This window comes from Meriones unguiculatus, chromosome 17 (genome assembly GCF_030254825.1).
Source record: "Meriones unguiculatus strain TT.TT164.6M chromosome 17, Bangor_MerUng_6.1, whole genome shotgun sequence".
NCBI classification, from domain to species: Eukaryota; Metazoa; Chordata; class Mammalia; order Rodentia; family Muridae; genus Meriones; species Meriones unguiculatus.
In genome coordinates, this window is record NC_083364.1 from 35,545,890 (window position 1) to 35,573,048 (window position 27,159).

Consider the following 27,159-nt stretch of genomic DNA (forward strand, 5'->3'; position numbering starts at 1 on the left):
TCGAGGGGCGTGGTCTCTGCCCGGACTGCACTCAAATAGTGAAGGGCCGGAGCGACCAGGGAGAAGGAAGCCAGGCCGGACCCAGGACCCCAACCAACCCAACGGCTGCCATGAGGCTCCTGAGCGTGGCTTTTTGGCTGGTCCTGGCCCTGCGTACTGGTGAGAGAGTCCCTGAGGGAGGGAAGGGGTCAAACGGCACTCACACCCACCAGGGTTCAGCCACACCTCCCAAGGGCTGAGGAGGCGGCCTGGAGACAGGCCTCAAAAAATCATGCCAGATGTTAGAAAAGCCCCCAGGTGGTCTGTCTGGTGTGGGAGGCGGGAGGGAGCTTAGGGGAGGCAGCAGCCCTGATGACAAGAGGGGAGAAAAGAGGGCAAAGAGGAGGAAGAAGGAAGGAGCCTGGGGACAAGGGCTGAGGGCTCTGAGCCCCATAGAGGAGGAAGGCAGAAGAATGTCCGGGTAGTCGCCAGACTGCGGGGCAGCTGCAGATTGACCCTTGTGAAGATGGGGGGCAAGCTGGAGATGAAAGAACAGCCCCAAAGGCAATTTCCAGATGTCTAGGCCTCCAGAGGGTCCTGGCTACAAAGTCACCAACCCGGAGCAACTCCAGAACCCCTGTCTCTGGGCCCCTGCTGGGACGCTCCCTGAGACTCTGAGGGAGTCTGGTTAAGGGGCACCATAAGGAAGCCTACGGAGGACCTGTGTGTCCAGCTCCGCATGAGTTGGCTTCCAACACTGAAGGTGGGGACGCCACCTGCAAATTAGTCTCCCGGCGTCACCAGTCACGGAAGCAGAAACCTGAACCCACCTACCCAGTCCTCAGCCTCTCTTATTGCTCCTTCCCTTGGCAGGGGCCTGGCTACCCCGTTGTAGATGGCCGGGCACCCACAGTTACCACCTCAGTCATGCAGAAGGGTAGGGACAGAGCTGAGTTGGGATCCTGGGCCAGTAAACGCTTTTTTGGAGGGGGGAGTGGCAGGGGGAATAGGAGGTTGTTAGCCACAGGGCCTGTTGAGACTTGGAGACATTGCGCAGGCTCAGCCTTACCCCAGGAACTTTCCACTTGCTCTGTAGTGGGCTAGATTCCGAGCCACCCATCGGCAAAGCAGCTATGAGCTTTGGTTAGGGTCCATAGCACAGCTTTGCCCTGCCTCTGTCTCGCTGCCTCTCCGTGGGAGTGCAAGGCAGGGGACTGACCATCCAGGCTGGTAGGGTCACCACGGGCCGGATAAGTGAGGAAAAAGTGCTGTCAACGGTCCTCCCCCACAGTTCTCGGTGCAGTGGGGGTGCGGTGGTGCACCACCTCAGACCCGGAGCAGCAGAAATGCGAGGACATGAGCAAGGCCTTCCAGGGAGCCGGCATCCAGCCCTCTCTCCTCTGTGTCCAGGGCACCTCAGCTGACCACTGCGTCCAGCTCATCAAGGTGAGGCCTCTCCCTTCTTCTTGTTCCCCACCCCTGGCCCAGACAAGAGGGCTCTGACTCAGGAGGCGCACACAACAGCCCCATTCACTGGGAAAGAGGCCGGTGTCCCTCTGCCAGGGTTAGCAATACAATCTCCTGAGTTTCCCCAGCACCAAGTGCCTGACTTTCTCCTGCCAAGTGGGAGGTGAGGAGGGGCTGTGGTCCAGATGCGCATCAGCGAGGACAGGAGGAAGTGGAGAAAATCCCCTGGCAGGATACAATGGCGCTGCTGGGATGGGGACAGCAATGCCCCCCACTCTTGGGGGAGAGAGCAAGCCATAGTGACTATCCTAGCTTGATTTTCTTTTCTTTTCCTTGGAGCTGCTGTTGTTGTTTGAGACGGGTTTTCTCTACGTAGACCTGGCTCTCCTAGAACTCGCTCTGTAGATAAGGCTGCCCTTGAACTCAAGAGAGATTCTTTCTCTCTTGAGAAAGAGAGCGATCCACCTGCCTCTGCCTTCCAGCCCTAGCTTGGTTTTCTAGTGCCGTGAGAAACGCCATGACCAAAAGCAACTTGGAAGGAAAAGGGTTTATTTCAGCGCATGGCTTGCCGTCCACCATGAAAGGAAGTCAGAGCAACAGCTGAAAGCGGAAACCTGGTGTCAGGCACTGAAACACAGGCCGTAGAGAAATGCTGCTCACTGACTTGCTCCTCCTGGCCTGCTCAGTTGCCTTCTCATATAACCCGGGACCCCTTGCCTGGGGATGACATCATCCACACTGGGCTGGGTCATTCCACATCAATCAAGAAAATGCTGCACGGGGCTAGTCTGATGGCGTTTTCTCAGCTGAGGTTTCTTCTTCTCAGAGACTATAGCTTGGGTCAAGTTCGGGGGGGGGGACCTAACCAACACAGTGACTTCATGGCTGATAGTGGTCACCCACAGCCATGGAGCTTTCCAGAATGAGACTAATAAGGTTCTTGGAGAAGAAACCCTCATTCCAGAGTCCTGAGAAACTGTGAGACGGGAAGGCAAGCCTGGGTGATAAGAGACCCATTAAGCTTGCACTCACCATTCTCAGAGGCAGGACGTGATGATGAAGGCAGTCATCTTAGGACAGGTCCTGGGTCTCCATTGCAGGCTGGTCCCCAGGAGGCCTCTGGGAACTAACCAGCTAGTGGGGCCAACCCTCTGTGAGGGCAGAAGGCAGCAATAATGAGTAACAGTTCCTCTCGGCTTCCCTCTGTGTGAACTGTCTCGGAGCCACTTTCTGCTACAGCTCCATTTTGTGTCTCCGGTTTTTCACTATGCACGTCAGTGGTGATCCTGTAAAAATTAATAACTGACTTTTTAAAGTGTGATAAAAGCAAGGTGAGTTCTTGGCCTGATAAAGAGTGAAGTCCTGGAACCCTTAGGGCAGGACCAAGGCCAGGCTCCTGAGCCAGATGAAGAGGGCAGGCGGTGTAGACCTCCCATGCTTCTTGAGGGGCTCTGGGCTGCCTGTGGATATCACTGAGCTCTGGCTGAGATGGCCCACAGCTGAGATGGCTGACCCTCGCTCTCTTGTCAGGACCAAGAAGCTGATGCCATCACCCTGGATGGAGGGGCCATTTATGAGGCAGGGAAGGAGCATGGCTTGAAGCCAGTGGTGGGTGAACTATATGACCAAGGTAAGGGGCCTGGTGTGCGGGGAAGCGAGTATTCCACACACAGGTCACCTGGCCAGCCTGGCCATGTGACCCTGAAGCCCCCAACCCTGTCACCAGCTCCTCAGAACACTTGTGGGGATCCAGGCAGAAACCCCTTCCGAGAACTCTCCAGTTCTCACTTGAAACCATGGGGCACAGAAACCGAGTATGCTTTTCCTGGGTGACCCGATGGCACACTCCCTTCTTTTGTCCACTGGGCCCTTACTGAGGAGCGTACCCCGCCTGGAGCAGGGCTAGGTGGAGCCTGGTGTGCAAATGCCTCCTGACCAAGGTGCCCAGATAGGCACACACTTGAGTGCCCCTGTCAGAGGAAGCTGTGGGGAATGGGGCTGGGGATGGGGGAGGGGGCGCCTGAGAGCTGCAGAACCCAGCAGACCCAGAAACATGCCGCAGCTGAGGCAGGCTCCTCACCCCTCTCTCATGCCAGACACTTCTATCTGGACCTGCTCTGTGTGTCTCCCTCAGCTCGCCCACTGCCCAGGCTCTACTGTCAGTAACACAGCAGTCATAGCCTCTCATGAGCTCCTGGGCCCCTCCTGTCTTGGCAAAGGCCTTCGAAGTGTCACTAGAGGTCTGATTCGCCCCCAAGGGCCTAACGAAGGCCTTGCCCTTCTGCTTTGCCCCTCAACCCCAAATGGGGCCTCGTGCAAGTCTCTTCACGCTCCGGCTGGCCACTCAATGACTTTGTGACAGTCTCGTGACATGGGGCATAGTCCAACAGCCGTTCCTTGAAGGCCACCAATGGCCCTGACTCACGGGCCCCTAGCACAGTTCTTCCCCTGGTTAACTCAGCACCCCACTGAGCACCCACTGCACCCCCATCAGGAACACAGTGGCGAGAAGAGGCCCTGTTTCAACAGCAAGGGTCAGATAGCCAGCATGCACCCCAAACCCCAGTTCTTCACAGGGCACGTGCTGTGAAGAAAACAAAAGCCAAGAGATAGAGGTGCCAGGAAACCAACAAAGGAGGGCAAAGGGAGGCTGGTGGGGCAGGGCTCCAACGTGGGCCTGGTGGGAGCGGCCTTGATGGTTCCAGTAACTCATGAGAGAGGCAGCACCGGATGGCTGGAAACAGCTGCTTAATGTTCTCAACCCCAAGCACGCTCTGGTCATGAGCAGCCCGTGACCACTGTGTATGTGAGAGACAAAGAGAGGGGCGGCAGGGAGGAAGAGATGGGTGTGACTGCTGTGCTCTGCAGTCTCTGTAGGTGAGTTCTGTGTCTTTTCTGAATGAGCCTCCTCCACACTGGGCCCGGAGGAGTCTTGGGAGGCCGCAGAGCCCACACCCCCAGAGCTTTTCAGGGTCTTGAGTGACTTGGAGTCACATCACTAGCCACGCCTGTGTCTCTCCACCGCCATCCCCAACCCCACGGCGCAGCGCCTTGACATGGTTTTCCCTCCCGCCGGGAGCGTTTAGCCTCCTCCCTCAGCTATGGTGCCCCTCGTGCAAACCTCCTAGTTCTCCTAAGTGCTTCAGCCTTTGGGAATTGAAGGCTCCCCTGACTTGAGCAAATAGAGACCCAGCTATGGCAAGATGGCTTGAGAAGGAAAATAGGAACAGTTGAATGAATCACTGTCTCTTCGAGTGTCTAGTTAATGAGTGGGAGGAAGGGTGTTGTGCGGGCAGATCTTGTGGAGCTAGGAGGTCATGGCCTCCAGTTCTCAGCGACAGAAAACCGAGCACGCATGCATGTCTTTATCCGTACATGCACGAACACGCATGCGCGCACATGCGCAAGCCCGCGAGCTTACACTGAATACCATCTCCCACAGCCTTCGCTGCCCTGCGTCCTCCCTTGCTGTCCTCACTCCTGACTTCTCCCCCTACTAGACACTGGGACCTCCTATTATGCCGTGGCCGTGGTCAGAAGGAATTCCAACGTGACCATCGACACCCTGAAGGGTGTCAGGTCCTGCCACACGGGCATCAACCGCACTGCGGGCTGGAACGTGCCTGTCGGCTACCTGGTGGAGAGCGGCCACCTCTCGGTGATGGGCTGCGATGTGCTCAAAGGTGAGCGCCCAGCTTGAAGGCCCTGGGCCAGCTCTTCGTTCCTCTCCTCTGTCTGCTCAGGTAGCACTCTCGTCCCCCCTGGGATCCTGCAACTCCAACCCCCTGCAGGAGAGCCAAGGCTGCCATTCCCTCTGCTCTGCCGGCCAGGCCTAGTGGCCTCCGTTCCTGGCCGGTTGGCTACTGCAGGACTCACGCTTGCCCGGTCCACTGTGGCCCATGGCACACAGCCAGGCACAAGACCCAACCACTGTTGGAGGAAGAGGACCAAGAAGAGATCGTCCTGGTGTAGGCTAGTGAGGGAGGTCTCTGCCTAGACGTGCGTCCCGAGCGCTACCGGATCAGACACTGCATTTTCAGGACCCAGACAAGCTGCTGACCTCACCCATAGAAGCCCCCGAGGGACTTGGGGGCCACAGCCTCTCAGGGCGGCCGAGGGTGGGTGCTCTGCCAATCAGGAGGGCAAATATTTGTGCAAGGGGTGCTTCCCGAGCCCTACTGCTGAAGAAAGGAAGATAAATAAATGCAAAACAGACCCCACCAAAAACCGTGCAGGTCAATAGGTCAGACGGCTTGGCCACCCAAGCCTCGTCGCTGATTTCTTCCCCCCCTTTGGTGAGACTGTTGGTTTGAAAACGAACACTACAGTGAGAACAGAATCCAGTTTGCACTCAGTTGTCCTTGGAAGACATTTATCAAAAAAACGTTTCACTTCCCAGCCACAGCTAGGCCGGTCCCGCCCGGGTCAGAGCGCCTGGTCTGGGAACAGCGGTGTGAGCTGGGAAGTGGAGATGGTGGGCTGATGCCTCTCCTGACTCCACCGTGGGGTCAGTGATCTCTCTGTGCTCCCTCCCACAGCCGTCGGCGATTATTTTGGAGGCAGCTGCGTCCCTGGAACAGGAGAGACCAACTACTCCCAGTCGCTCTGTCGCCTCTGCCGTGGTGACTCATCTGGGCACAACGTGTGCGACAAGAGCCCCCTGGAGAAATACTATGACTACAGCGGAGCCTTCCGGTGAGGGGTGCGGCGGGGTGCGGTGGGAGGGGCTAAGTGGAGCCGGCAACTGACTGAGGGCTGCAGGGCTCAAAGAGCCCATTATGTAGAGCTGTGCCCCCTTAGTTTATAAACACGAAACCGGAAGGTGCCCGGCTGAATTTGCTCACAAAGTCAACATGTTTGGTGTGTTTAGAAGAGGGAGGGCTCTGACCACAGAGAATGGAAAAAGCCATCTCAGGCTGCTGCCAGGTCCTCCATTCTGAGACCTGGCCATCAGGGAGGGCAGAGAGCAGAGAGCGGGAGAGTGACTGGACACTTTCTCTGTGCTCCTCCTGATTGGCCCTGTAGCCTTCCATGACCCAAGAGGGATTCCAAGGGCTCATGTCTGATCCCATGTCATGTGTGAGAGTTCCCAGCCCCTATGGCAATCGGTCCTTAGTGTCCATACCTAGGGTGGGAGGCTTATTGGTGGCCAGAGGGAACAATTTTTACCACAGAGGGAGGACACGTCTTTACGACCTCCCCTTGTCCCCGGATATCTGCTCCTTATGCCCTCAGAGGACTCGGTGTTCTGGGTCCAGGGCCCAGTCTGTTTATTTTCTGGCTCTGTGCACCCAAGAAGCCCCTTGGCTCAGTAGTTCCCAACCTGCCTCCCATATTGGGAGACTATAGGAAAGTCAGCTTCCTTTCCACTTAGGACATTCGGGTATGGCGTGAAAGGCTCTCTAGTCCAGTCTCCTGTATCAGAGGAGAGTCATCTTCAAAATGCCTTGGGTGTCTGGGCTTCAGATTGCAGGCCAAGGGAGGCACCACAGGTCCTTCTCGGGCTGTAAGAGACCCCTAATCCATCCTCAGAAGAGCCCCACCCCACCTGTCTTCCTGGCCCATGACACGTGGTGGGTCCACAACTTGGCAAAGCCACACAGCTAACATTCTGGAGCAGGCACCCCAAAACTGCAGAAGTGTGCCCCGAGGGTCACCCGCTGCAGCCCTGGCCAAACTTCCAGGGTGGAAGAGAGGGTAGGACCGAGCGGCCGTAGCAGGGTCCCACCCAGGTTCGTGGCTTTTCCTACACAGGTGCCTGGCGGAAGGAGCAGGTGACGTGGCCTTTGTGAAACACAGCACAGTTCTGGAGAACACGGACGGTGAGTGGGGCCGAGGCTGAACGGCTCAGGTTGGTCCCAGATGCTTGCAGGCACAGTGGTGCAGAGCTGTTCCGAGTCTCCCCAGGGCGGGGAGTGGGGGGGGGGCTGGCTAAGTCCCACAGTCTATGTACCCAAGCTCCCCCAGGCAACGGGTAGGTGTCACGAGCAGCATTCCAACTGCTTGGTACCACAAGCAGGGTCAGGGGAGGCAAGGCACTGGGTTCCATCAGTGTCCACTTGCAAGCTGCCTGTCCCTTCCTAGCATTTCCCCCATGACCTGGCCTTTCCCTGGACAGTCTTGCTTTACACGGGTTGCTGTGATGTGTCGGTTTAATTTGTTCTGATTTTGTAGTAGTTGCGCTCTAGAAATTTTAGCCAGATGCAGTGGCACGTGCCTATAATCTCAGCATTTGGGTGGCTAAGGCAGGAGGACAGCAAGCAAGCGCTAGGATTATAGGCATGGCGGGAACTGTCCCTTAGTCCCTTAGTTTTGGATTTGCCTGAAGAGGAAACTGAAGTAGAAATTACATGCAACAAACAAGATTTAGATTTAGCTTTTTTTTTTTTTTTTTTTTTTTTGAAGAACCACAGACTGTGGACTGGGGCAAACCTCTGTTTGGGTCCTACCCTCCTCACCCACTTGCACCACATCCGATCCTTGCAGGATGTGTAAGACTTTCCGTCTTTGTTTTGGGTTGTGTTTCTTGTTTTTACTGTTGTTTAGGTTTGGGGAGTGGTCTTTAAAAGAACTGTCTTTAGGACAGGACAATCCTACAAAAATGAGCTATTCTGCAGATAGACTCCAAGCGGAGTTAAGCAAAAGTGAAATAAATGAAAGTGTCGGACTAGGCTTTCGTCTCCCAAGTGCTGGGACTGTAGGCATGTGTGTCCGCCCAGCTGCCGCCACAGCTCTTCCTTCTCCTCTTGTTTTAAATAATTGACCCCTCTTAAAAATTAAAACACATACCATGTTTAATAATGTAAACATTGTCCAGCACTCGGTAACTGTCTAGTGTTTGTGCATTAAGAAAAAAAAAACAATACCAAGCCTGGCATGGTGGTGCATGCCTTTAATCCCATTGCCCAGGAATTCGGGTCCACCCTGGTCTAAATGGCAAGTTCCAGGCCAACCAAGGCTACACAGTGAGACCATGTCTCAAATAAATAAATAAATAAATAAATAATACACATACAGAGAGAGAGAGAGAGAAAGAGAGAGAGAGAGCGCTAGGGACTGTAGAGATCACTGCTCTTCCAGAGAATCTGGGTTCAACTCCCAGGACCCACATATTGGCTCACATTTGTCTGTAACCCCAATTCCAAGGGATATGACACCCTTTTTTTGCCCTTCAAGGGCATCAGGCACACACATGGTATATACACATGCATGCAAAACACCCATACATATGAGAGATAGATCTATAGATATAAAATTTATATTCTCCCTTGTTTTGTTTTTTTTTTTCAGTCAACATTGTACAGTTTTACAGTGGTTCTAATGGGTACCCTACAGTGGATGAGCTCTTTCCCAACATGAGATCTGAGACATTTCTCTGCCCTTTTGTATGGACTATATTGCCAATAGTTCACTACCTCCTTGGTTGTAGTTTTTAAACAGTGAATTCAATTATGGGTACTCATAGGAGCCTAGATGAGGTGTTATTTACAAGAGCATGGGCAACTTTATTGTAGCTACACAACTGAAAAAAAAAACTATTTCCTCCTCAGGAATCATAACTGTTTATAGAACCAGGGAGGACTGGAATCTTGAGAACTTCTCCCACTCTGTTTTTTGTTGTTGTATTTGAGATTTTTGTTTGTTTGGTGGTTGTTTTTTGGTTTGGGTTTTTGTTTTTGTTTTTTTTCCTGGCTGTGCTGGGACTCACTCTGTAGACCAGGCTGGCCTCGAACTCAGAGATCTGCCTGCCTCTGCCTCTCAAGCACTGGGATTAAAGACGTGTGCCTGGTCTCAATCTTGTAAAGGTCTTATGCAGGCAGTCACATCATGCCAGGAAGACAGCATTCCACGGCACTCCACCTCTTCTGCTTCTTAAATCCCTTCTGTCCCTCATCTTCTATGTTTCCTGAATGGTGGAGAGAATGATTTAGATGCCCTGTTTATGCCTAAGCACTCAGCAGTCATTCATTCTCGGCTCTTAGGCCGGTTCTGACTGATGCTGGCCACAGCATAGGAGCTTCTCTGACCACACTGAAACAGCACTCTAATCTATTGGGTACAGATGAATATTTGGAAGCCGTTCAACAGGCACATTACGTCCATTTAGCAAAACAGTAGTACCTTCTCTGCTAGGACCTATGGCCTCCCAGAGCAGAGGCTTTTGCCTTGGTTTACGGCTGAGACATGAATTCCCACCTCGTGTGGTGTGGGCCTCAACTCCAAGCAGAAAGTGGTTGGCTTTTCTACCCCGCTAGCAGTCATGCCACAGATGTACCCACGGGAACATCTTACCTGGCAAGTCAGGAGTGCTGTATGCAGGGTCTAAAGCTGGGTAAGAATGTCCGTGATAGTTCTTACCCAGAAGCCTGTGCGGTATCTCCCAGTACGATGAAAGCTACCCCGCAGGCAGGAAGCTTCCAACTCAGTTGCAGTCCGATTTCTCTATGTCCCGCAACCAAAGCAGGAGGCTTCGCCAATAGGATCCTACCGTCTGCTTCTGGTGGGCAACCAACAGCATGAGAGCAATAACCTGTTCTGTTTGGGGAGCCTCATGGGTCTCTCTGGCAAGCAGCACATAGGAAGGCAGCCCCGCCCTGGCAAGAGTGTGTTCATTTGCTAGCCTATGGCTTCTGGGGGTGGCTTAAATACTTGTCCTTTTATGACAATCATTGTGGCTTAGGTCAGTGTATCCATCATGACGTCTAAGCTACATGAAGACAGACATAAACCAGATTAAATGATGGACAACAAGCCATCCAGAAGAGGCCAGGGCACAAAGAACTGTCTTTAGAACAGGACAATATTAGTCCCCAAGGTGAATTTGGAAGGAGGGCAAAATAATAAGGATGTTTGAATCAGCGCTTAATTTTTTTTTTTAATTTTATATATACATGGGTGTTTGGCTTGAATGTATGTCCCTGCGTCATTCGCCAGGAGAGCTCATCAGAGTCCTTAGAGCTGAAGTTCCAGTTGTGAGCCACCATGTGGGTGCTTGGAATCAAACCCGGGTTCTGTGGAAGAGCAGCCAGTGCTCCTAACCACTGAGCCACCTTTGCAGGCCCGGCTTGTTAGGTTTGCTGTTGTTTTGTTTTTCTTTTTAGAGGAGTAACCTAAGGGATTCTTTTTTTTTTTTTTTGAATAATTTTTTATTTCACATGCACTGGTGTTTTGCCTGCATGTGTGCCTGTATGAAGGTGTCATCTGAGACTCCCTAGAACTGGAGCTACAGACAGCTGTGAGCTACCTTGTGGGTGCTGGGAATTGACCCCAGGTCCACTGGAATAGCAGCCAGTGCTCTTAACCTCTGAGTCATCTCACTAGTCCCAACGTAAGGGTTTCTGAAGAAGTAATTTTTTGTGACACATCTTTATGAACCAGGTATCATGAACACATCTTTAATCCCAGCACTGGAGAAAGAGAAGCAGGGTGGATATGTGTGAGTTCAAGGCCAGTTTGGTCTACATAGCAAATTCCAGGATAGCCAGGACTACAGGGCTACAAATAAAGACCATGTCTTAAAAACACACACACAAACGAGAGAGAGAGAGAGAGAGAGAGAAAGAGAGAGAGAGAGAGAGAGAGAAGAAAGGAAGGAAGGAAGGAAGGAAGGAAGGAAGGAAGAAAGAAAGAAAGAAAGAAAGAAAGAAAGAAAGAAAGAAAGAAAGAGGGCAAGAAAAAAAAGGAAACATCTTTATATAAAAGTACTGGTACAGTAAGGAAACAGGACTCTGTCCCTGGGAGCTGAGGAATAAAGATGGTAAGCAGAGGCCTAAAGGGTGTGCTTGGCTCTTAAGCAAATGATACTAAAAGGCTTTCAGCAGCTTAAAGTGGAGAGAGGCTGGGATGGTGAGAAGTGCTGTGTGCCAGTGAGGCTGATAGAAGTGCCTGTGTGGTGAGAGGAAATGGCCTTGTTGGGTGCGCCTGCAGCTTGAGGGTTTGCTGTTTTGCTAAGTGTGGAGTGAGATTTTTCTTTCATGACCACAGCTTACCTTTCCCTTCCTACTTCCTAGCAGAATCCCTTTGTTTTACAGGGACAGTTCTCAACCTGTGGGTCTAACAACCCTTTCACAGAGGTCATCTGTCTTAGGATTTCTATTGCTGTGAAGAGACTCATTAAACACACACACACATTTAATTGGGGCTGGCCTACATTTTCATAGGTTTAGTTCATTTATTAGTTCATTATCATCATGGTGTTGAAGGAATGAGAGTTCTACATTTTTTAAATTTTATTTTAATTTTATGTGCACTACTGTGAAGGTGTCAGATCCCTTGGAATTGGCAGTACAGACAGTTGTGAGCTGCCATGTGGGTGCTGGAAATTGAACTCAGGCCCTTTGGAAGAGCAGACAGTGCTCTCAACCACTGAGCCATCTCTCCAGCCCCGAGAGATCCACAGGCAACAGAAGGAGACTGTCTTCCACACTGGGCAAAGCTTGAGCTTATGTGAAACCTCAAAGCCCCGCCCCCACAGTGACACACTTCCTCCCACAAGGCCACTCCTCCTAACAGTGCTGCTTCCTATGAGCCAAGCATTCAAACACACAAGTCTGTGGGGGCCATACCCATTCAAACCACCACATTGCCTAAGCCCACTGGAAAACACAGAGATTCACATTAAGATTCATAACAGAAGCAAAAATTATAGTTATGAAGTAGCAACAAAAATAGCTTGTTGTGGGTCACCACAGCATGAGAAACTGAATTAAAGGGTTGCAGCATTGGGGAGGTTGAGAACCACTGATTTAGAGGTCTACTAGATAGGACCCCTGTAATTTGATTCAAGTCCTCAATATGACTCTTCATAATACTCCTATTTGGTATTAATTGCCAATCTCAGATAAATAATGTTTTTTATGTTAATAAATGTATGAAATTGGGAACAGAGAGATGGATCAGCTGTTGAGCACTTGCTGCTCTTCCAAAGGACCTGAGTTCAGGTCCCAGCACCTTCTGTAACTTCAGTTCCAAGCAACCTGATGCCCTCTGCTGGCCTCCACAGGCACCTACACACATGGAGCGTACACTCACACAGACACAGGCAAAAATATCTGCAAACAAAAATATAAGTAAAATATAAGCAAACAAAAGGAACATGAACCTTATGAAAACAGTGTGGAAAATACCGAGTTATGCGAAACAGTAGTATGCAAAATTAACTATGTACTTAGTCATGTTCAAAGGGTTAGAAAAAAAAAAGAGATAGAAAGTGAGTTAGGAAAAAGAACACAAGGGGTTGGGGAAGATAAACCAAACATTTGGAGCTTTGGGAAAAGGATTCCCCTTCTCCCTCTGGGCCACAGCTCTAAGGTGATTCCGTCAGAGGTGATTGATTCACTGTGCCTCTTGCTCCTACTCCTGCCCCTGCTCCCTGGCCCCTGCCTCCTGTCCCTGCATCCTGCCCTTTCACCCTGCACCTGCACCTTGCTCCCTGCCCCCTGCCCCCTGCCCCCACCCCTGCCTACTTCAATACCCTTAGCCCTCTCATCCTAAGCAACCCTAGTTTCTTACTCTTATCTTCTGTAAGCAGCCATATCGTGGCGAACTACCTCAGTCCCATCTTCTTAACGGAAATCCGGTGAGAGGTAGAAAGTATACACAAAAGGAGTTGTGTACACTTGAAGAGCTTCCATCATGAGTGCCCAGTTCCCGCCACCACAACACCCAGCCTCCTCCAGACCCCTCTCCTACCCCACCCCCGCCCTCCCCGCCGTCTAGAGCACAGGAGCTGACTCCCTGTTCCCACCTTCCAGGGAAAACCCTGCCCTCCTGGGGCAAGGAGCTGATGTCTCAGGACTTCCAGCTACTGTGCAGAGATGGCAGCCGGGCTGAGGTCACCGAGTGGAGACGGTGCCACCTGGCCCAGGTGCCTGCTCATGCCGTGATGGTCAGGGATGACATGGATGGGGGCCTCGTATTCCGGCTGCTCAATGAAGGCCAGGTGAGGTGGGGTGCCCTGCTCCTGGGTAGCACCGGGCCCTTAGGGTGGGGGCTCAGAAGGACGCCACGTAGGGCAGATCCAGACGGGGCCAGCACTTTGCTGCTGGCGGGGAGGGGAAATAGCCAGGACATGGCACCCCTCAGTGGAAGCCCTTTCTACATGTGCCGCTGAAGATCAAAAGCACAACCTATGGGCAAATAAGATGGCAACTGTGCCATCGGCTAACCGTGGCGACTGATGTCTTGCTGACACTGCAGTCTCAAGCACCTCCCAACAATCACTTGTATTCATGACCATCTAACCCTGGGCCACAAGCCCTGTGGTCAAATGTGGGGCCTGATGAGGCAGAAGTGGGGGGGGGGGTCTGGAGGGAGCAGAGCCTCAGAAAAGGCCCTGTGGAAAACCGACAGAGTGGGCACCTGGCCTGAGGTGGCAGGAAGGAGGTCCAGGTGGCCAAGGTTGGGAGGAGAGGATGTGGGCGCGGCGCCCCCGCCACCATTTTCACTCTCCACACGCAGCTTCTCTTCAACCACGAGGACAGCAGCTTCCAGATGTTCAGCTCCCAGGCCTACGGCCAGAAGAACTTGCTGTTCAAAGACTCCACCTTGGAGCTCGTGCCCATCGCCACGCAGAACTACGAGGCCTGGCTGGGCCGGGAATACCTGCGTGCCATGAAGGGTCTGCTGTGTGACCCCAACCGTGAGTCCTCCTGTCCCTGCCCTTGCCAGCTGAATCCCTGCCTGAACGGAACGATGGCAGGGTTCTCTATGAGAGGCTGCTAGGGCAGGACATTTACCCTGCGCCCATGGCTCCCGGTGGGAACCTGTCAATGTTCAGTTGCTTGGAAGTTTGGGGAGGAAGCAATCCTATAGCTGTGTAGCCTGTGGAGCCCTCCAGGGTCTGGGACCTGGGTCATCGGAGCCTGTTTTAGAACTATGGAGTCCTGCTAACGCTTTCCACAATCTCCCACTCCTCTCTCTTCGTCTCATGGGTTCAGGAGTCCTCTCTTGCCCAGATTATTGCAGTAGCCTCTAAGTAGGCGCCCTGCCTTCAGCCTTCATCCCTATAAATCTCCCCCCTGTAGCCAGGGATGTAGCCCGCCAGACCTAGTTCAGCACACAGCATCCGGTCTGCCCGGCGCAGCTCACAGCTTTCCATTTGAAGAAGCGGGTAAATAACGCATCCCGGTCACATGGCTAACGATAGCGAGCCCCAGAATCCCCCGAGCTCTGACCTGAAAGGCTTCCTGCTCAAGTACCAGCCCCAGTGTGAACCCCGACAGGGCTGCCCCACTACCTGCGCTGGTGCGTGCTGTCGACACCCGAGATCCAGAAGTGTGGAGACATGGCCGTGGCCTTCAGCCGGCAGAGACTCAAGCCGGAGATCCAGTGTGTGTCGGCCGAGTCCCCTGAGCAATGCATGGAGCTAATCCAGGTGTGCGGGGGGGGGGGGGGGAGGAGGGCTAGGGAGGGGCAGCTGCAGGACCCCACATAGTCCTGTCTCTCACCCCTGTGTGGCAAGGCGGAGAGAGGGGTCCTATGGCAACCTCACAAAGGGAGAGGGGAGGGAAGAACACAGCTGGCTGGGAATAGACCTTTGGTCCCAGGAAGTCTCTCTTCCCCCTTCCGAACCTCAGTTCGTTCTTTCCCCCCCACCCCCACCCCACACACGGTGAGGTGGGGAGGCCGCCATTTGCTGTCTGCTTCTGATGGCAGCCCACGCTCAGAAACAGATGTCATTGTATTCGGAGATCTAGTGCACAAAATAAGAATCCAATGGGAATGTGTGAAAACTATGCATCCTACGTATAAGACAGGGTGGAAAGGAGGCTTGGTGTTTCGTTTTACTGTGTTTGGTTTTAGTCTTTGCCCTAAGCACTTGCTGTGTTCCGTTCAGGTCCACTGGTACCCACTAATCCACAGAGAAAGCTCCAGCCCCTGCTCAGACCCCACCCAGTCCTGTCCTCCTGCCTTCCTTGCTTCCACTGAGGCAAAGGGAGGCTGGGAAGAGAGGATGCCTGGTGCACTGGCCTGTGTCTGGGTAGCTCCTTCCAGGTGCCACCATCAGAAGAGATGGGAAAGGCAGGGCCAGCTTCTTTCCAGCTGGAGACACATCCACTCAACTGTCTCAGGAGCGTGGTGGGGGAAGGGGCACCCAGGCCTGTGCTGGGAGGAGCAGAATCTGCCCAGACACCCTCTCAAGACCAGCACGAGGCCCAGAGAGCAGCTGTTCTGGGGTCCCTGGCTAGGCAGATGGACGTTCACTTCCCTTTTCTTAATGCCACGGTGACGGGTCCTGGGCTGAGGGCTCAGGCGCTGTACCGCCCTCGGTGTCGCCGAAGGTGTGAGAATCCCTGAGTAGGGAGAAAGCCCTTAGAGATGCCCCCGTTGGGACAAACGCCACTGCCTGATGCCCCCACCACTACCTCCTCACACTTGTGGGCTACACAGTGTGGGGTGCTGGGCCCCGCTTTCCCCAGCCTGGCCCTTCTCTTGGGGTCTGTCATGTACCTATGGCTTTATTACCACATCAGCCCTTTCTAGGATCCTAGCTACCTAAGGTAGGATCAAAAAGCCTTCAGAACGAGCAAGTGGAATGTAGGTCGAAGGAAGGGCCGAGGGTCACTGGAGAAAAGGGCTGCCTGCCGCCTTCCCAGACAGGGCCTGTGCTAACACGCAAGGAGAACCCTTCTGAGGCCCTAGAATTGTCATTTTTAAGTCTCTGGGCCATTTTGCCATTGCAACTGTGTTTTGTCCATGCCTGGAAGAGCGCTGAGTGACCTCAGGCCTCTAGGAGACCTCAGCCCCTGGATCAAGCAGTAGGGCAAGGGCGGTGCTACGCAGAGGAGGGATAGGGGGCGGAGTCTCGGGGGGTGGAGTCTCGGCAGACAAAAAGCTGAGACTGGAGGAGCTGGAGTGGGGCCTGCCGCCTGTCAGGCCACTGGCAACCTCTGGGCCTGCCATCTTCACAAGTGCAGGAAGGACGAAGCAGGTGCAGAACGGGGTTCCCCCAACCGGTGACTCCCAGAGGGAGAATAGCGGAGCTCGCTAGCCCCTCCTTTCCCCAAGTGGGGATCCCTGCCATCCAGAAGCATACTGGGGGTCCCCTCTGCTCCCTGCAGGCTGGGCACATCGACGCTGTGACCCTGAGAGGCGAGGACGTTTACACGGCAGGGAAGGTGTACGGCCTGGTCCCGGCGGCTGGGGAGCTGTATGCCGGTGGGTGGACCAGCCCCTGCCTGCTGGCTGGTTCTTTTGTAACTCGGAAACCTTTTCTCTAAGAATTTCCAACTCCCCTACCCAGGGCCTTCTCTCCCAGCCTTCTGTCAGGAAGCAAGCCCCTCGTACCCCAGCCCTCAATTACCCAGGCGTGCAATGCATACCTCTAAAGCAAGCCCACAGACTTTCAGGACAGGGTCAAGGAGTTCGTATTCTAGCCTTTGCAGAGCCCAGATTCCCCATGAACAGCTATGAAAGCCCTTCTTAGCAGCCAACCCCAGCCACACATGTAGACCGCCCCACAGTTTCCAAGGGTGTCCTTGACCTCTCCCTGCCACGGTGGAGCCCTCTGCTTGTGAGTTCATTCACACCTTCTCAGTGGTTTGGGTTTGAATTGGTCCTTTGTGCCCTTAAGGAATGACTTTGGGACATTCAGTCCCTTCCACTTGGCTGTGAGAAATCTCTGGGGTTGGAGAACATATCTGCAGGCCTGGCCCTGCTTGCTTCTCTCCCATAGAGTGAGAGAAATGCCGCCTAGGTGTGAGGAAGACCACAGGTGAGGACTCTAGGGTGCTCCAGTCAGGCCCTGGGATGTCAGCCAGAGCACGCCCAAGCCTGAGACACCCCAAGGCGGGACAGCACAGCCCTCGAGCAAAGAAACAGGAGGGGACAGCTGAGGCATGGCTCCCAGCTCTGATAAGGGATCCCTATCGAGATGTCGATCTCTCTGCAGAGGACGACAGGAGCAACTCCTACTTTGTGGTGGCTGTGGTGAGGCGGGACAGCTCTCGCTCCTTCACCTGGGACGAGCTTCGAGGCAAGCGTTCCTGCCACCCAGGCCTGGGCAGCCCCGCGGGCTGGGAGGTGCCCATAGGCTCCCTCATCCAGCGAGGCTTCATCCGGCCCAAGGACTGTGACGTCCTCACAGGTACGTCACAGGATATGTCTAGGTGTTCCAGCCACTCGACCCAAATAGCATTTACACCGAACAAAGTGGGTGTGGCAGTGCGAAAGGGCCCGGGTCATCACCCGTCACCGTGCCTAGCAGTCCCTAAGCATCTGGGGACCTCACTGGAAAGAGGGCGTGCACGTGTGTACCCAAATATGGAAGTGCTAAGATGGGGACAGAGTAAGAAATGTTGGCTAGTTACCCGTCACACACTTGGGCAAAGCTCTCCCCATAGCCACACAGTCCAAAGACAGCGAGGTCCTCAAGCTCCAGGCCTGGCTACAGGCCTCTCCCCCGGCTGTAAACGTAGCTCTCTTACTTCGAAGCACAGAGAGGGCACCAGAATCCACAGCTCTCTCTCCTGTCAGTAGGGGGTTGCTCTAAGAGGGATCATGAGATAGTGACACCCCCTCACCCCATCCCTGAGGGAGTTCAGGCCAAGGCCAGTGGGCAGATGGGGGTGGGGCTGCGGCCTGTCCATCAGCTCCCTGGCCCTCTTCCTGTTGCCCCGCTGCCCTGTCACGTCCTCTCCGTCCCGCCCCAGCGGTGAGCCAGTTCTTCAATGCCAGCTGTGTGCCTGTGAACAACCCTCAGAACTACCCTCCCTCTCTGTGCGCCCTCTGCGTGGGAGACGAGAAGGGCCACAACAAGTGTGTGGGCAGCAGCCAGGAGAGGTACTACGGCTACAGTGGAGCCTTCAGGTACTTGGTGCAGGGGCGGGTCTCCTGGCCTGGCCCCACAGCGCGGCTGCCTTTCTAACGTCCGCCCTGCCTCCCGTGTGACAGGTGCCTCGTGGAGAATGCGGGGGATGTTGCCTTCGTCAAGCACACCACTGTCTTTGAGAACACAAATGGTACGTGAGGGGCTGTTTCCTGTCTCCAGAGCAGTCCAGGCACAGGGTGTTGCTGGCTGTTTAGAAACTGAGTAGCAACCAGGAGAAACTGAGTCTAGAATGCTCTAGCCCCATTAGTCATGGGGCCCCAAGAGCTACAACGGTAAGGACAGATTTCAGGGATGCCCTATTTGGGTCCAGAATTCAAGTTCCTATCCCACTGCGATGTGGTACTGCGTCTCCACCAGTCTTCCAGTATTCCTGGGGGGCTGAGGCTTGTGGGTTAGGGGGTTGCAAGACCCCTCTCTTCTGCTCACTGGTCACTAGCGCCCTGGCAGTGTCCGGTACAGGGAAGTCATAAGGATATCCAGAGCTGACCCGGTAGCACACTCCCGTAACCCTAGCACTCTGTGGGCTGAGGCAGGAGGATCACAGTTTGAGGCCAGCTTAGCTATATTGCAAGACCCTGTCTCAAAAATGGTCTTTTTAAGAGTCCTGGTTTTGTCATCTGTAAAATGCTGTAAGTTAGAGGTGATAATCCCCGCCCCTGCCCCCACCCCTGTGTTATAGGCAGGGGCCATAACCCTGCCTGTCACATAGCAAGCACGCACTGGCTTCCTATAACAGCAAGAACACGGTGCTTGGGAAGCCATCCAGACAGCACTACCCCCTCCCAGCAAAGGGTCTCAGAGTCTCTCTCCTGCTGCTTCCCACCCCATGCTGTCCCCCCAGGCCACAATCCTGAGCCCTGGGCTGCTCACCTCCAGTTGCAAGACTATGAATTGCTGTGCCCCAACGGGGCCAGGGCTGAAATAGGCCAGTTCCAAGCCTGCAGCCTGGCACAGATGCCATCCCACGCTGTCATGGTTCACCCAGATACCAACATCTTCACAGTCTACGGACTTCTGGACAAGGCCCAGGTGAGCCAAGCTAGAGGGACTTCAGGGAGGAGTTGGTGGCTGTGGAGATCCAAGCCCCACCCACCCCCCAGGAGGCTTCTGCCTACCTGGAACAGAATTCATAAGAAACAGAGGAGGCTAGGGGGCGATTGTGTGATTTTTCATTCTGCCTGTGACGTTCTACCAACAACAATCCCTGTCTCCTGAATCATGAATTTTCCTTCCATTCTCTCCCAACACACAAACCTGCTGCTTCACCATCTCCAAGTAGCAAGCTAACCCTCCTGGCATCACATCTCTTGAGAGTCACGACCCCTTTCCTTGCTTCTTGTTGTATGGCCAAGGAGCCTCACGCCTGCCTGGGAAAGGCATCTCCACTCCCTCTGGGGGCAAAACTCCTAAACTGTCTCCACCCTAAGCCCAGCAGTTCCTCTCCTGGTCTCTCTTGGGGGTAGTGCCACTCCAGGCTGTCCTTTCTTAGGCCCCTTGTCAAGGGCACCATGCCCCGTATTGCTGAATCCAAGGGCCTCATTGCACCTGACCTCACACCAGCACAGCACTGGCCACAGACAGCACCCCTTTCCTGAGTCTCACACCCCTCCTCTTAGAAACACATTCTCCATTGGCTCTCAGGCCCCCACATCACCGGCTCTCCTCCTGGCTCCATCTTTTAGGCTGAACTTAGTCTCCTTTGACCACCAGAACTATAGGCTAGCAGAACTATAGGAACTGGGCTGTTCCTCAGCTTCAGAGTTGTATATGCCCTGTTTGTCCTCCCGAAGGAGGAGCAACCCCTTGAAGCCAGTGGCTTCCCTGACTGGCCCCTCGAGGTCTCCGGAGTTAACTGGGGAAGTCATGTCGGTGTCCGTTTTTCCGACATGCTTGATGACTTCAGGAGAAGCACAGGTCCCCTCCAAAAAGGCTGATAGCCGTGGCCACTTTCTCCCTTTCCCTTGATTTTCACTCAACAGTGGACACACATTGTGCATATTTTCCAGATGGTCTTTGTTCACACCCTTATCTGTATCCCAAGCTGTTCTCAAACTCTCAATCCTTCTACCTCAGCTTCCTGAGCCCTGGGATTACACGCATAGACCGTATCTGTATCCCAAGCTGTCCTCAGACTCTCAGTTCTTCTACCTCAGCTTCCTGAGCCCTGGGATTACACGCATAGACTGCCACGCCTGGCTTGGTGATAGTATGTCTGCTGTTGTGGTGGTAATATGTGATGGTGGTATTCTGGTATTATATCTCCTCTTCCTCTAGCTCTTTGGGTCTGTCCAAAGCACATTCAGTCCAAGGTTTCCCATCAGGGAAGGAAGTAGCAGGGTCACCCCTGGAACACAGACAGGCTTGGTGATGACATCATCACCTCCTCCCCGTCTTATTATTGGTGACAGAACGAAGGCCTCTGAGATTGTCTTGGCTCCTTGGAAAGGATGCCCATAAAATCAATGAGAAAGCATTGCCAAAAAGATTGAGGAGTGTTGGGCAGACCCAGCCAAATGCTTAGTCATTGCATCTGCACCAGCTCTCATTTCTGGGTCCTTCTTGCTATAATTCTCCCACTCCAGTGCTGCCTTCAAGAACTGGTCTGTAGGACATTTCTGGCTGTCTTTGGATGGTGCCTCTCTGCAACTCTTTCCCAGACTCATTCCATGACAGAGGCTAAGTGGAGGCTTGGTGCCCCGAAATGATTGCTCTTTGGGACCCCCACGGTGTTTTGTAAGCCCAGACATAGCAGCTGCTTTTGGTGTTTCCAGGACCTGTTTGGAGATGACCACAACAAGAATGGGTTCCAAATGTTTGACTCCTCCAAATACCACAGCCAAGATCTGATTTTCAAAGATGCTACTGTTCAAGCAGTACCTGTTAGGGAGAAAACCACATACCTGGACTGGCTAGGCCCTGACTACGTGACGGCTCTGGAGGGAATGCTGTCTCAGCAGTGTTCAGGAGCAGGTAGGGGAGCAGGCCTCGTGTGCCAGCACTTGAGACACCCTCTTTAAAGAGCCCTGAGACAAGCCCAGCGTCATGGGGGTGGGGAGGGAACCAAAACTCTGAGAAAGCTGAAGGGGTATCCCAGGTCTGAATGAGGGAGAGAAAGAAGTCCCTGTTTCAAATACTGTCAAGATGAAGTGTCCCGGGGAAGGTCCAAACAGGGAAGCTTGGCGATAACTGAGGCAGCAGCTCTGGGCTTGTCACCCAGATAGACCCGGATCATGAACATAAGTGCTGAAAATGATAGTCCTCGGTGGATCTGAGGTAGCGACATAAATATGCATGCAAGTATAATTTGGAAGGGAATACATATGTAAAGGAACCAGGGAGAGGCAAGATCGTCGTCGCTCGCTCCGGTAGAAAGGAGGCTGGAGGTAGCAGAGCGCACAGAAATAGCGCTGCCTGTGTGTGAGCACCAAGCCGGCCGCCCACAGGCCTGGTGCTTCCAGCCCTAACTACCTACCCTCCCTCCACCCTCCCCCGCCAGTGGCCGCGGTGCACCGGGTCCCCCTGCTGGTCCTCCTCCTGCTGGCCCTGGCTGCAGGCCTCCTCCCGCGTGTTCACTGAACGTGGCTGCCCAGGAGGCGCCCCGAGCAGCGAGAGCTACCGAGTCCGACCCGAGAAACCTAGAAATCGGCTAACCCTGCCGGGGAGCACGGGACGCCAGTGGCAAGGTGAGAGAACTCACACACGCGGCCCTCGGATATGTGATTCTAACCCAAGGAGAACTTTCTGGAATCAGGATGATAACGTTAAGGCTAAGTCTTCCCAACCGGCCGGCGGAGCCCTCAGTACCTGAGGCGACTGGCGAGCAGCCCAGTCACGCCTCCCACGCTACCGGAGCCTGCAGGGAACCTGCACCTCCCACCTGGAACCTCCTGGGCCGGTTGGGGAAGGGAAGGAAAAAAAAAAAAAAAAGCCGGTTGCCATGGCAACCGTGGAGGTCCTTCCCCCCCCCACCAGCCTCCGCGCCTAGGGAGATGCCGAGGCCAGAGCCCACCGCCAACCCATAGGACCTCAGTGTCACACTCCCACCCCGCAGCCCCACTCCTCGGCTCTGAGGACACTTGTCCACCAAGGCTCAGGCCCACGCCCTCTGAGGAGCAGGGTTGCCGAGGCTGCTCAGCCTTTGTCCTTGTTGTCTGTGACATCAAGCAGCCCAACCCCTCTGGACAGCAGATTCTGCCAGAAGGCAGATTCTATCCTGCTGAACAGCTCCTTTTGCAGGACTTGCCCAACCCTGCTGCCTAGAATCCCCTGTCCTGTCCTCTTGGCCTAGGTCCCAACATCATTTTCCTCCCTGCCTCCCTGTGCCCCTTCCCCCCTATACCCTACACACACACACACACACACACACACACCCCTTGTCTGTGTGTGAGCCAAGTCCACTCCTTATCTAAAGAAGCATGAGCTGGGCCTGAGGACATGCCACGAGCCAGCGGATTGGGAACGAGCCCTGTCTTCTTCCCCTACCCCTGCACCTGTGGCATATTGTGGAAGGGCGCCTGCGTCCTGCACGCATGTGAGAGTTGACAGAGCACCTGGGGAAGAGTCTGCACTCCATCTTGCCGTGTACTCTCCAGAGCCAGAAAAAAAGTTTTCCCAAACTACCAGCTTTCACTCCGAACTTTGTTCCTTTAAAAATAATCAATTAAAAAAGAAAGGGAAGAAACAGGAGCAAGTACCCCTTGTCAGCACACTGGAAGCAGCGTGGGCCCGGAGCTATTTGTGTCTTGGTCTGTGTGGGGGCCCTCAGGATGCTGCTGACAGACCAGGTTCCCGGTGACTCTCCCCCACCCGTGGGCGACAGGACAGATCTGTACATCTCTCAGCAGTAGGGAAGGCCCTGGCAGCCTCCCAGGCGGAGCCACACAATCATGACGAATCTCTGTCGGTCACCATGCCTCTTTGGAGACCAAGCCCCTCAAGCTCCCTGGGGCAGAGCCGTCCGCCCATTCCTCTGCGACCGGGGCACTGATATTTTTCTTAAAGAAGACTTTTCCGGTGAGAAGTGTACTATTCTCTGTGGGCGGTCATGCTGCCCTGAGTGTGATGTCTTAGGCCGTGTGCCTTTCAGGTGTGACTTTCCAAGAGTGTTGTGTGAATGACGTCTGATTGCCAGGGGCCACTGCTGTGTCAGTGCTAAAGAAAGACATTGGTTTCTTTTTAAATAAAGCCGAACACCCCTGCGGGTGCAGAGGCGTGGATTGTGTTGGGGACTGTCTGCCACTGACTCGACTCGTTTTCTTCGTTGCTCAGAAACCTACCTGCTTCAGGCCACTGCCCTGCCTCACCCAAGATGGCAAATTTCATTTCGAGCCCCGTTGGCTGAGACCGCTCTGCGCTCCAGCCCTCTCACCCTCCGTTTGCTTCCCCATCTGGACCGGTTCTCCGGCCCCCGCCATGCCTCAGCTATCCCCAGCCCTGGCTCATGGCAGCTGCCACCACCCCCTCAGCCTCTTGGGTGTCCGCTTCTCTGGGGACTGGATGCAGAGGAGGATGAGAATATACCGGCTGCCCCTGCCCTGGGTCCCCAGAATAAGCTGCCCACACCTTTTCTCTTGCTGTTAACTCATTGGGGCGGGGAGAGGCCCACCGTCCTTGAAGAGGGCCGGAAGTGCCCATTGTTCTGACTGAACAGATCGGCCTTCCAGCTTCTTTCTCTCTCACTGCTATGGCCCTTTACTGAATTCCCCTCAGCAAGAGGCTGAGGCAGAGGTAATACTGCCAGACTCTGTCTCAAAACAACCAAGGCCAGGAAAAGTCAGTCTTCACAGAGTTGATGGCAGCCTGAACTGCAGGACAGAGGAACAGAGTCTCCCTCATTTCTTCTTTCCCAGCAGCCTTTGGGGTAGCTGCTCCAAGCACAGCAGGTGTTTTCCATCTAGGAGCCCTTGCACATCAGGGGCTCTTACACTCTGGAGCCTGTCAGTAGCATAACCTGGAGGCCTTGTCAGAAACAAGCCACTGCACCCTGTCTGTGTCCCACAGATCTGAGAATCTGTATTTGAGAAGTTGTGTTTCTGGCAAATCCCCAGCTGATACTGACACTGTAGAGCAATCTTCCTGACTCTGAAGAACATGGCTAGAGGCAACATGAGTTTACATTCATCATCGAGGCCATTTAGCTGGTAACTGTCCCAGCAAGGTCCAGGGCTTCGGTCGGGAAGTGGGGGGAGGCGTCAAAGGCCCTCCTGTAGGAAGCTGAGTCCTACCTGAGAAAGACCTGTGGCTTCTGCAATGTCCACGTAGGGGGAGGAGATGTGCTGGAAGATGCCATCCCATAGCTGTGGACTCCAACAGGCTAGCTGCAAGAAAGGAACAGCATAGAGCCACCCCTCTCCAGCCAGCCACCGTCTCCTCCCTCCAGCCCACACAGTTCTGAGCAGAGCCTATAGGAAGAAGAGAAGCCAAAGGTCAGAGCACCCCTCCTTCTCCTTAGCTTCCAAAGTCCCCAGAAACCTACAGCTCAAACCTGATATTCCCTGCTGTGCCCACCATTGAGACATGGGGTCAAAGAGGAGAAAAAGGCCAGTGGCTTGCTGAGCAGAGTGTTCTTAGCCAAGACTCCAATCCAAGCAACCTCATCTGCCAACTTCCCTGACCACCTGATTCCTTCTCTCATCTTCCTTCTAGCAGATGCTGATTATGTCCAGGGTGGCCATATACCCAGCTAAAATATCCACTTGGTCAGGCCTGCTGACACAAGCCTGTAAAGCCCATTTACTCACAAGGGTGGTGTGGGAAGCTTGAAAGTTCAAGGCCTGCCTTTGTTGTAGATTAGGTTCAAGGCCAGTCTGTACAATTTAACAAGACCCTGGTTTAAAATGTAAAAGGAAAAAGAGCTAAAGAGTGTGTGTAACTTTTGGATAGAACCCTCACTTAGATGCACAAGGCCCTGAGTTCATTCCCTGATCTAGAAACAGAATTCAGTTAGGAATGGTCAGGGCTGAGGATAGAGCTCAGTTGTAGGGCACTTGTCTAGCATACATGAGGCCCTAAGTCAGTATTTCTCCACCTGTGGATCTCAGACCCTTAGACAAACCTCTGTCTCCAAAAATATTGACATTATGATTCACGACAGTAACAAAATTACAGTTATAAGTAGCAACAAAAATAATTTTATGGTTAGGGGGGTCACCACAACATAAGGAACTGTATTAAAGGGTCACGGCACTAGGAAGGTTGAGAATGTCTGCTCTAGGTTCTGTTCTCAGTACTCAGTCTTAGCCAAACACACCCTAGGGCTGACCGGACAACTGAGTTCAAGCCAATGAAAACTGAGTGGAGGTCACAGGATGTGAGCTTAAGGAAAGTTTTAGTTGTCGTTCAATAATTTTATTTCCTGAGACTATCATACATGAGCACCGCATCTAAACCATCCCTGCTCCCACCTCCCACAAGCCCTCTGCCTCCCAAATTCCTCATCTGTGCTTTGATGATCATTGTTACGCATATGCTTATATATGCACACATGTGCATGTAATCTGTGGAGTCCATTCATTGTCATCCCTATGGACATGTATCCTGGGCTGACCACTTGAGGCTGGACAGCTTCTGAGAGCTCTTTCTTGGAGGAGACTGATTCTCTCTCCTGGGCCGCCTGTAGCCCTTCCGCTAAGGGACAGAATGTCCCCTTCCATGCTGGCATGTCAGCTGGTGTTAGTATGCTAGCCTTGTTCTGCAACCATATTGTTGAGGGTCCATGGGTACCACTTCCCTGTCATATATAGAAGACTTTATCTCACTGAAGATAGCCTGGGTCAAAACTCTGTTTCCCTCTCTGCACCCCTTTAGCTAGCTATTAGGATTTTAGGGTGCTTTACTGCCCCAAGCAGGGTGGGGCCTGTGACTATGCTGGAGAAAAGCCTTTGCATTGGTGACCCCAGGCCACCCAAGACAGCCAAGGCCAGTGATATGTACCCTAACTTATGTCCAGGTTCTGTGGGGGCAGAGTCCTCCTCCCTAGAAATAAAAAGCTTGAGGGAAGAAAGAAAATGGGGAGATTGTGAGCAGACGTCTAGGGTGGGAAAGGGAGGCAGACAGCCCCAAACTCCTTCATGCTCCAGCCTTACCTGGGTGAGTCCTGAAGGTACCTGCAGTTCTATAGTGGGGAGGAGGCTCCCTGGCCCCAAGAAGAAGAAACAGAAAGGGCTTGTCAAATGCCTTCTATGGGACTGTCACCTGCTGACTGGTGGCTCAGAAAAACGTTTCTGTGACCAGCCTGGTTTCCGTCAGCCCGGGACTCTACCCTCTGTGGTGGTCTGAATAGGCATGGCCCCCATAGACTCACAGGTTTGAATGCTTGGCCACAGGGCGTGGCCTTGTGGAGTGGGTGTGGCCTTGGTGGAGGAAGTGTGTCACTGTGGGGGCGGCCTTTGAGGCCTCCTCTGCTCAAGCTATGCCCAGTGTGGCACACCGTCTCCTTCTGCTGCCTACAGATTAAGATGTAGAACTCTCAGTTCTTCTCCACACCAAATGCGCAGGCATGCTTCAGTGCTTCCCACCATGACGATAACAGACTAAACCTCTGAACTATAAGCCAGCCCCAATTAAATATTTGTATAAGTGCTACCATGGTCATGGTGTCTCTTCATAGCAATAGAACCCTAGTTAAGATAGCATCCTCAGGGGTGCCCTAGGAAACTTATACAATACAATCATTGTAAGATTTTTCCCATCAGGGCCCTGGAACTATGGGCTGGATCGATGGCTCAGTATCTCAGCAGTTAAGAGCTCTTGCTGCAAAGGACCAGAGTTCAGTTCCCAGCACCCATGTCAGGTGGCTCACGACTGCCTGTAACTCCAGATCCAGAGGAATCCAGTGCCCAGATCTGGCCTCTGTGGACACCTGCACTCATGTACTCATGTAC

The 27,159-nt window shown here is 53.6% G+C and overlaps 1 protein-coding gene across 1 annotated transcript; it reads left to right on the forward strand.

Annotated features, from left to right (window-relative positions):
• Meltf (melanotransferrin) lies at positions 1-27,159 on the forward strand. Its single transcript, XM_021645138.2, has 16 exons — positions 1-159; positions 1,271-1,425; positions 2,977-3,076; positions 4,947-5,129; positions 5,985-6,141; positions 7,201-7,268; positions 13,200-13,387; positions 13,906-14,086; positions 14,670-14,821; positions 16,509-16,605; positions 17,339-17,533; positions 18,099-18,255; positions 18,340-18,407; positions 19,119-19,306; positions 21,049-21,247; positions 21,774-27,159. Exons 1-16 carry the CDS (start codon positions 111-113, stop codon positions 21,851-21,853), a joined length of 2,217 nt encoding a protein of 738 aa, XP_021500813.1. The 5' UTR covers positions 1-110; the 3' UTR covers positions 21,854-27,159.